Source organism: Ctenopharyngodon idella, chromosome 17 (genome assembly GCF_019924925.1).
Source record: "Ctenopharyngodon idella isolate HZGC_01 chromosome 17, HZGC01, whole genome shotgun sequence".
Lineage (NCBI taxonomy): Eukaryota > Metazoa > Chordata > Actinopteri > Cypriniformes > Xenocyprididae > Ctenopharyngodon > Ctenopharyngodon idella.
In genome coordinates this window covers 23,656,160-23,667,176 of record NC_067236.1, presented here as the reverse complement: position 1 = coordinate 23,667,176, position 11,017 = coordinate 23,656,160, and the positions used below count along the sequence as shown (strand labels likewise).

General features: G+C 38.0%; 1 protein-coding gene across 1 annotated transcript in view; it reads right to left on the bottom strand.

Moving 5' to 3' along the window:
- Window positions 1-3,454, bottom strand: part of LOC127498140 (pleckstrin homology domain-containing family G member 3-like) — a 19,281-nt gene extending 15,827 nt beyond the window's left edge. Inside the window, 3 exon segments of the mRNA XM_051867130.1 lie at window positions 1,301-1,451; window positions 3,094-3,333; window positions 3,422-3,454. Of these exon segments, the coding sequence (XP_051723090.1) occupies window positions 1,301-1,451; window positions 3,094-3,333; window positions 3,422-3,454 (424 nt within the window).
- Between the last annotated feature and the right edge of the window lie 7,563 nt (window positions 3,455-11,017).

Here is an 11,017-nt window from a genome sequence, read left to right as displayed (position 1 = left end):
TTCAATTTTGATTAAATTAGATTCAGTTATTTAGATTCAATCAGATTTTTATGTTTGGGGCTAATTAAATTCAATTATAGATTCAATTATTGATTAAATTAGATTAAATTAATTAGATTCTATCAGATTTTTATGTTTGGGGTCAAATTGGCCCTAATTCAATACAATGTCCCCCCAATTCCCAGCGTACTGAACATGCGTTAACTAATAAAAATGTATGCCTTTAATAAAAGCTCCTTTGGATAAAACCGTCTGCAAAATGCAAGAATGTCAATGTAAATACCATCTGAGGGTAGTTTAGAAGCTGACATAAGGTACATCAAAGTAAATTGCAGCTGCTTTTAACAATAAAATATCATAACTGTTATATGAATGTTGTACGCACATTCCACAACACAGAGCGCCAACACTTCTGCAGGTATGTTCATGACCTTAAATTACAAAACAGTCTTAACATTTCAAGAAAAACATCATAGGTTTACCAGTAATTATGAAAACTCAAGAATCAAAAAGGGTCAAATTGACCCGCAACATAACATATTACAGAAAAGCTACAATAAACTTGCTTTACATAAGTAAACATTAAGGTCACACATTTTTTAGTAATATAGCCACTGTTCTACGTGTTTCGAAAGCTGAAACAAATATTTATTTATGTGTATACTGTATGGCATTTAAAATCATGTCTTTCTCTGTGTGTGTGATTTTCAGGTTAAACATTAGCCAGTTATTAGCTAGTTGATTGCTTGGCTGAGTGAATATGGTCATAATACCTCTATCAGCATTCACTCTCACACATTGTGTCTTTCTGTCTCTTTCTTTTTAACAACCGCCCTTCATTTAAAGTCACTGTTATATAGCCCCCGGAAAGAGCCGCCCTACCTCAGCACAAGGACAAATCTTCACAAACGTTACTTTAAACCGCTTAAAAGTTCTCATAAACGCACATGAACAGATGTGAAACTCAGAAGCTAACACAAATGTGCTACACAGGTACACTCTCACTACGAAGATCAATATCACCTTCAAATGCTGATGAACAAATTAGCTAGCTTTTAGCCTCAGTGCTAATTCAGATAATGCCAATGTCATTAATACTGAATTATAGAAATGGGGAAAGGTCACAGGAACATTATGTTTTCAGCATGATTCTACTGTTCTGTTCTCTGTTTGGGCAGCAGCTGGCAGGATGAGGGGGCGCAACTCGCACCAACAGTAGGAAGTGATGAGGGCTGCTGACAGGAAGCCTGGAGTTCAGGCCCGTGCTAAGCTAACACCAGTCCACTGGCGATGCAGTCACATGCCCTGCGGAGACTGCGGTTGTCAGAAAGTGGTCTGGAGGCCCAGCTGGCGGGGTGTGATGAGGTAACAGTGGGGGAAGTGCAGGGCAACATGTGGCATGTGGCAACCGCACTCAGCCCTCGACTGTTAGTGACGAGCGGCAACTCATCCTGTCACAAGATTTACCACAATGCTTGTGAGATCCACGGACACTGAATTCTGTTTCAGCACATGGGACCTTCTTGGCTAATCCAGAACAAGATTAGTATTATTCTGATGTTAAACGATATATTCTGGGTTCGGTTCACTCAAACAACAGTGGCATATTGCTGATTACCACAAAAATTAATTATGACTTATAACTTTTAACCCATAATAATCCAATGAGGTCAACATAACAGTGTTTTCACCCCATTTACTTCCTTAATTTGATGTATTTTTGAAGTGAAACAGGATATTCAACAAGAAAAACTTCTTTCAAGTCATTGGATTGAAAAGTGGACATTATGTACCAAAATTAAGCAACATGTTTGAAAAATAAGAGAGACTGGTGACAAAAAAAAAAAATCAGCCAAAAAAAAAAAAAAAAAGTCATTCCAGGAGTCTTGATGCAAGACATTTATTTCCATTTGGAATAATATGCACTGACTGTGCACAGTAAGAACATTTATTGAGGAAGTAATTATGGTCAATTTTGATTTCATGTTGATTCTAATAACCAATAACTTGCTTACAAGTAAAGCGCTATGAAAACTCTCCGTTCAATAACAATAAGCTATAATATTTCAAGTGTCTAGTCACTATTATACACTCTAAAAAATGTGTTGGCTAAACAAAAAAAAGTTAACGCAACAGTTTGCAACAATTTTTTTGAGTTATGACAACTTTGAGTGAATTTACGTTACACTGAATTTACCAACAAGCTACACTGAATTAGAGGAACTTAATAATTTGTAGCATAAACTCACATTTTTAAGTTGATTATTCAAAAAAAAGAAAAAGAAAAAAAGTCGCCCCAACTACCAGAGTTGTAGCCCTGGAACCAATTAATCCTCTCTATTTCAGTTCAAATCAACAGCTATCATAGCACATGCTAGGATAACTTATTTAACATGTATATTTAATGAACAAGTAAGATATTACTCATCACTGGCATTAGCGCTGTCATTGCTTATAGAGTCAATGTAGTGTTTACCTTCATGTATCTACTCTTCAGCACAATGATAACCACAAAAACTTCAACATTACACAAACTCTTTTAAATGTCAAACATAACAGCATTAAACACTAACAGGTCTTTCCCTTCACTGAAAACAAATAAATTAACACTTAATTTCAACATTTATTCTTCTTATCCAGTCCTATGCAAAGCATGTTGGGAACTAGAAATCCACTGCCTAATTTCGGAAGTTATCAAGACAATTTCATTAAGTTACTACAACCTAATTAACGCAGAAATTTGAGTTTAAATTACAGACGATATTAAGTTGATGTAATGAAAAGGTTAAAAGGTTTAATCAAAGGCTTAAAAGGTTTAATCAAAATAATTTTTAACTTGCAACCATGCTTTTAAGTAAGTTGTGGTAACAACTGAATTACTTTTTAGAGTGTACCAAGCAAATTAACAAACAAAACAGAAGGCCATAATCCTGCAAACAACCAGAGACTGACATATTCTTGGCTCCAACCAGGTATATCCAGTGTTTCAGACCATATAAATAAGCTTTCTGCCCTGCATCTGCAGCAGGTCTCATCTAATCTGTAAGTCTAACTCTACCTAGTCTACATATCCGTCTCCTGCCCTGTCCTGACCTGCCCCGCTGTGCCCAGCTGGCCTCGACTTTCACAGATCTCATTATAGCGAGATGCTGTAGACCAGGACCATGAATTTTCTCTTCTCACCAATACAGCCAACGCAGAGTCCCACACGCTGCCTCCAAAAGTCCCTGAGGTCAGCACCCCATCTGCTACGGAGACAAGGCTGCGTCTTGACAGACGTGTCATCAGGTGTTCAGCTGCACTCCGAATGGGACTAATGCTGGAGATCTCAGTCTATGCACAACAGCAAATAAGGAGCCTCACCTGGTGATTTACACAAGGGCTGATTAGGTGAGCCAGGCTTTAGGGGATGAGGCCGTACCCAGCGTAGGCACACAAGGACTGGGCTAAACATAGCAGCTGCGCCCGCTGTGATCTCTACCCTCTGCAGGAGGCTGACACACACCGCGGTGAATACAAGAACATGGTGTATGGTAGCTTGGAGGAATAAGCCGATGGCTGAAGGTGCTTCTAAAGGGTGTTGTGAAAATGATACACTTCAGTTTTGTCCAGCATCCTCTTTTCTGCAAATTAATTAATCAAATCTAGATTAAGTCCAGTAGTGTATCTGGTCTTCATGATAGAAGTTTGCTCAGGTGTTTTGAGTCACCTGTACTGGTGTTTCCTCACTAATAGATTGTGAAATATAAAAGCAACTAGGTCAATGACAAATGTGACCCTGGACCACAAAACCAGTCATAAGGGTCCATTGATGTATGGTTTGTTAGGATAGGACAATATTTGGCCGTGATACAACTATTTGAAAATCTGGAATCTGAGGGTGCAAAAAAAAAAATTCAAAATACTGAGAAAAATCACCTTTAAAGTTGTCCAAATGAAGTCCTAATAAATCACTGATACATTTACGGTAGGAAATTTACAAAATATCTTCATGGAACATGATCTTTACTTAATATCCTTATGATTTTTGGCATAAAAGAAAAATCAGTAATTTTGACCCATGCAATGTATTGTTGGCTATTGCTACAAATACTAACCGTGCAACTTATGACTGGTTTTGTGGTCCAGGGACACAAATAAGAGTGTCCAAGATAAAGAAAAGTTTAAAAATCTATTTTAAAACATGTACCAGTATGTACCAGTAATGTTTAATATCTTTAAAAAATGTGGTGTAAAAAGTATGAATACAAATATATATATATATATGGTAAAAAGTTTTTTATTTATTTATTTATTTATTTAACAAATATCAAGTGAAATCCTCATTATGTTTCTGGAGAGTCACAACACATTATATTTTACCTTGTCTTATCATAAAAATGTCATAATATGAAATTGTAAAAGACTTGTTGACCTTGACACACAGACTCATGAGTGTCTGCAGGGGCCTTCTCTATGAAATCATTTCCTGTTTTATATTTACATTATTTTTGTTTGTTTCCTCTGCATGTTACTTTGACCACGACTCATTTGGTGGACCAAGTAAGTTTTTCAAATATGAATAAAAATATTATAATCATAAATAGCCCCGTGGGCAGCGCGCCGACATTTAGCGCAGTTGCGCTTCAGGTGTCCTGAGTTCGAGTCCCGGGTGTGGATCCCGTCCCCCTCTCTCTCTCTCTCTCCAACTTTGCATCCTGTCAACTTACTGTGCTGACATAATAAAGGCAAAAACACCAAAAATAGATCTAAAAAAAGCATAAATATCAAACATATAAGCAATTATAACTTTTTATAATAAATTATTATAAACAAAAGATTGTCAAACAAAAGGATTCTTTTCAAGGGATGGTTAATTATGATTTCACTTTTTTAACTTTAGTTAGTGTGTAATGTTGCTGTTTGAGCATAAACAACATCTGCTAAGTTACAACTCTCAAAGTTCAATGCAAAAGGAGATTTTCTTTTAAAAAATTTGCTGCTCGAGGACTACAACAAACAGCTGGTAGGGACTACAACAAGCTTCTTCCCGGGTTACATCATGAACCCTAAAATTTACATAAACCCCGCCCCCAGGAACACGCAACAAAGGGGGTGAGGCCATGTTAGGCTGCTTTAGAGAAGAGGAAGAGTTGTTGTAGTAGAGTGTTGTTACCATTAGGTCATTTTACGCTGGACTGCTTCACAAACGAGGGTCAATTCAATGCTGGATTTGCACAAAAGATTAACATGACGGCACATGCTAGTCGATGAGTTGAATCAACTCCACAGCGACTACATAAATTTATCCACTAACTATTCAGAAATGACTAGTTTCATTCTAAAAGTTGTAACTTCTTCCTGAGTTTCTCCATCAGTGTCCAACTCTGGTTTGAACAATGTAAGGCTGAACACCGTTACTGACAATCATCATTTTGGCTGTGTGAGATTCTCCAGCTTTGTTGTTGTTGAGCAACCGAATCGCGAGCTGTTAAAGCTCCGCCCTCTTCTGGAAAGCGGGCCGGGAGCAGCAGCTCATTTGCATCTAAAGCGACATACACAAAAAATGGTGTGTTTTTGCTCACACCCAAATAGCCGCAAATTTGACAAGCTATAATAAATGATCTGAGACTTATTTTACATCTTGTAAAAGGGGCATTATAGGTCCCCTTTCAAGAATTTGAAGGCCTTTTTTCTTCTTTATGCTATCAGGTCAGTTGTATCATCCTGACATTCCAAACAAAAAAAACTATTTAAATGAATCCAGACTTTAAAACAAGCTTGTCATAGAAGAGGTGTATTAAAGTCATCATATAGATCAGAAACACTGACTCTGAATCTAAATCAAGCTCAGTATTGTCACCAGTGCTGATGTCTCCTCCCCACATGGTGATGGCTAATATAAAAACAACTACAGACTGACTACAGCAGTTCATCAGACACATGTGATGGTGGTAGAGCATCATTAGTCAGAGTCAGGCACAGATAGCTAAGTCAAAACACAGACAGCTTAGACAAACAAAAGCGAACTGATGGTATTATGGGTCTTGTTAAAGAAAGAACACTATGCCAATCCAAAGTTTACTCTGTTTAACAGAAAGATCTTCCAACTGTTCAGGAAATTAGCGAGTCTAATTTGTTTGTACAAGTTTCCCACTCCAGGCACTCAAGGTGAAAATTCAGTCCAGTGCTTATGTAGGATTATGATGCCGATGGCAGAATTGAGCCACCCTGCTTCTGCACAGGGACCCACTGAGTGTGCTGGCTTTTGTTCCAACAGAGCTTCTAATTACCTCAGCTAATTGAGCTGTTAATTGAACTGTTGTCTTAATTAAATATCTCCTGACGCTTCTTTGCTCCTAGTCCCTGCCAGCAGAGATGAGTGGCCATTGCCACACATACAGGAAAAAGCCCAGAAAATCCGGTCAGCTAATCAACCTCCTTCTGCGGCCTAAACAGCAGCAATTAAAGATTAGCCTGTGACTACACTGAGATACAAATCAGAAATTCAAGAAATTAATAACAGGTGAAATTAAACTAAAATGGCCTGTTCGTCGCACTGAAATTAAAAAGTAACAAATGATAAAACTCCAATTATTGTCATTTATCAGAGCTTGGCATCTAAAAAAAAGAAGTGAAGAACTGCCAATCATGTCGTAACCAGACCCAAATCATCAAGATCTTCCATGTTAATCTGAGTTTCTGTCCTAACCAGCTGCACCCGCAACATGCAATGTGCAATAGGACATTTCGATTTTTAATCCGGTCATGTCACACTGGTTAACCCCGCCCATGAAAGAATCTCATTGGCTGAAAATCCCACTCCGTCAGGGCTTTTGTCACTTCAGTCAGGACAGAATTACATAACGCTTGATAGCTGTCAAAAAGTTGTCATGGCGTAAGAAACAATACCAAAACTCAAGCCGTGCAGGCCTGTGATAGTCAACCACCTGCAACCACAAAACATCCCTTCACCCACCCATCCTCCGATTTCTCCCCCTGTTTCCCCTCCCACAGGGCCCTCATGGGAGCCAAGTCTGGTCAGCCACACTCAGCTGGACGCCTGACTCACACACACTTCCTGGAAGAGGCCAGCACTGAAAAGGAGGAGGATGCAGTGGGACGAAGACGCTAGCGATGATCATGCTAACTTTATCATCCGCTCCCAGCCTGGTGACAGATGGTGCCAAGCTGCATTTGCGACATACACAAGCATTTCCCACGAGCTCGGGACCACGTGAAAAGAGAGCTTTGTCACAGGCCTCCAAATGTCAACAAGAACGACAAGAAGCTCAAGGCAAGGCATGCAGTAGGGGTGGGGGTGACTTCTTCTGAGAAACATTTACTCATGATAATGATTGACTTTTGTGAAGGAAATGCTTTACCAGCACAAACCCTTAGTGTTACTTTACTTGAAAGGATCTTTGGACTAGTGGATGAGGTTCCACATATGGAGATAGAGAGAAAGCGTGAGAATGAGAGCAAACCAGGCAGGAAGAAGAACTGCTGAGGAATGTGTCGCTCTTCGGTCTGAGCGGCAAGTAAATGAACTATTATAAGTGTTTCCATGGCAGCAGTGCACGATCAACAAAAGATAAAAGGTCCTGCTGAAGACAACAACGAGAAAATACACGAGAGCCCAGTTTCAGAAAGACTACATATGACAAAAACAGTATTTCATAGATGTGCAAGTAGCTACAAATAAAAAAAATTAAGATTGAGATTTAAAGGGTTGGTTCACCCAAAAAATTAAAATTATCCCATGATTTACTCACCCTCAAGCCATCCTAGGTGTGTATGACTTTCTTCTTTCAGTCAAACACAATCAGAGTTATATTAAAATATATCCTGTCTCTTCCAAGGTTTATAATGGTAGTGAATGGGGCTCAAGATTTAAGCCCAAAAAAGAAGCGCAACCATCCATCATAAAAGTAATCCACACGGCTCAAGAGAGTTAATATAGGCCTTCTGAAGTGAAGCGATGGGTTTGGTAAGAAAATTATCCATATTTATAACTTTATATACTATAATAACTGGCTTCCAGTAACGGCCGTCCGCACGCTCACGAGAGAGTTGAGTTCCAGCGTCAAGACCCTGAGTGGCCCCAAGTGAAATTGAAAAACGAATTGGTGAGAGACATCATTTCGAACAAAATTAGGCCAAACAAAGTCAATTTGGAGTTTGTTTTAGGAGTTTGCTAAAGAGAACTTTTTGGCTGGTGCAACTTATCCACATCGCTATGATGCTTTCTTAACAGCCGTTTTCTCACCGCTGTCATTTTTTCCTGTATGTTTATTTTGCTATGGACAGAAAAGCACACACCACGTTTACATATTCATCTAAACGCCACTTCCAGCAGCATGAGTGACACTGGAATTTTTGCTAACAGTATACCGCTGCTCCAGAATGTTAAATTTCTTTTTAATCCTAAGTGAAAAACGACAAAGAACTTTGCCATGAGTATATCAGAGGCTATAGTGTTCCCATTCACCTCAATATCATTTACTTGATTGTGATATAATAATTTGAGTGTTTATTGGAAGAAACAAAAAATAATAATAAAAAAAACGACATCGTCAGGCAATTTGACAATTTGATCTTAAAGGATTAGTTCACTTCAGAATTAAAAGTTCCTGATAATTTACTCACCCCCATGTCCTCCAAGATGTTTAAGTCTTTCATTCTTCAGTCAAAAAGAAATTAAGGTTTTTGAGGAAAACATTCCAGGATTTTTCTCCATATAGTGGATTTCAAAAGGGTTCAACGGGTTGAAGGTCAAAATTGCAGTTTCAGCGCAGCTTCAAAGAGCTCTACATGATCCCAGCCGAGGAATAAGGGTCTTATCTAAAGAAACAATCGGTCATTTTCTAAAAAAAAAAATTATATATATAATGCTCATCTTGCACTGGCTCTGCGACACGCCATGCATTACGTAATTACGTTGGAAAGGTCCGCTAAGTACCGCGGTAGGGTGAAAAATTCCATGTAATTTTTCTCCTCCAACTTCAAAATCTTTTACCTTTACCTTTTTTTTTTTGGTAAAGGCATGTCGTTGCACGTTCACGTTGTAGACACTGGATCAGTACTTCCGCCTATGTCACACGTGGCCTTTCCAACATGATTTCGAAATGCATTTGTAGTTAAAAAGTATATTATTTTTATTTATATATATTTTTTAGAAAATTACTAGGAAATTTGAATTCTGAAGTGGACTAATCCTTTAAGTAACAAGACTTTCTTACTCAAACAGCTTCACCATGTTCCACCAGCTAGACCACCACCAAAGCAGAACTAACTGACATAAACCAAACTAGAAGAACCAATGTGGAAATTCATGCTGGTCTGAACTGGTTATTTCACCACTTGGCTATTTTGTGGCCGGAACTGTAATGCACAGCATGAAATGTTGTATGTTTACAAGATCAATTCAATTCACATTTATATAAAAAGCGCTTTTCACAATACATATTTCAAAGCAGCTTTACAAAAAATGCATGTGTCTATATTACAATTTAGAGTAATTTGATATCGGTGACTGTGTCCAAGTGACGCCCATATGTCAAAAATGTACAGTTCTAAAATAACTGGCAGTGGTGCATGTTGATTCAGAGTTTGTGTCATCTCAATCCTGTCAGTTAAACGTTAACACTTAAACCTGAAAGATGTGAAGCATTAAGTACTAAACTGCAAAACTTGCCCTTTCACAACAAGACAAACTGCAAAACTGGTTTCAGATCATTGTATAAAGATTAATATGATTTAGAGTTCACAGTTACAGTTGGGTAGTTTAATATGTTGTGGCTATACATTCAACAGAGAGTTATGCATCATGGGAGAGGAAGGCCTGCACTAAAGTGATTTATAACTTCTGTTAGTGCTGTATTTCAATGATGAGGAAGTTCAGAAATGTTCACCACAGACAGGGTTTCTGGTGATACTGATAAAACATGCTATCCTGTCACAATATTTCATGTTACGTGGGAACAGTGGATGATTGCAATATTTCTTACAACACACAGACAGTTGTAAAAGTCTGAATATGTACTCAGCTACATACCAGCCAGAGTATTATATTTATAAACAATATTAAAATGATTTTGTCTTGATAATATTTCTAGCACTTATATGGTGGTGGTACTGCATTTCCACTAGCTCTCTTTTTTAAACTGTAACTTTCATAATCTTCTTGCCTGCAAGGGGACTGTAAATGTGTGATAAATGTATTCCGTTTGTATTTCGGTGTGTTGACTGACACATCACTGCTTGTCTTGTTCTCCTGACACTACAGTGCGAATGTGGAAAGCTAGAAAAATCCAAACTTATCACCCAAAAATGATAATTCTGTCATTAATTACTCACCCTCGTGTCGTTCCAAACCCGTAAGACCTTCGTTTATCTTCAGAACACAAATAAAGATCTTTTTGATGAAATTGAGAGCTTTCTTTCCCTCCATTGACAGCTACGCAACTACCACTTTGACTCTTCAAAAAGTTAATAAAGAGATCTTAAAATTAATCCATATGAATTGAGAAGTTTAGTCCAAATTTTCTGAAGAGACTTGATCGCTTTATATGATAAACAGATTGAATTTACGCTTATATTCACTCATCAACTGACACATCAGTGGTGGTAAACGCAAGCTCAAGCATGTTTGCTTGACATGCGAGAACCAATGAGGTTCATTCTCGTGTTATGCAGCACGTTTGAGCTTCCGGAAGAGGTTTGTTCTCACGCATCAAGCAGGTTCAGTTGAGCTTCTGTTCATGTTTGCTGATCAATGTTTATATGTGTATAAAAGCCTAAATTAAAACTGTTCATCATATAAAGCGACTGAGTCTCTTCAGATAATTTGGACTAAACCACTCAATTCATATGGATTAGTTTTACAATCTCTTTATGAACTTTTTGAAGCATCAAAGTGGTAGTTATGTAGCTGTCTATGGAGGGAAAGAAAGCTCTCAGATTTCATCAAAAAGATCTTCATTTGTGTTCTGAAGTCTTATGGGTTTGGAACAACATGAGGGTGAGTAAATGATGA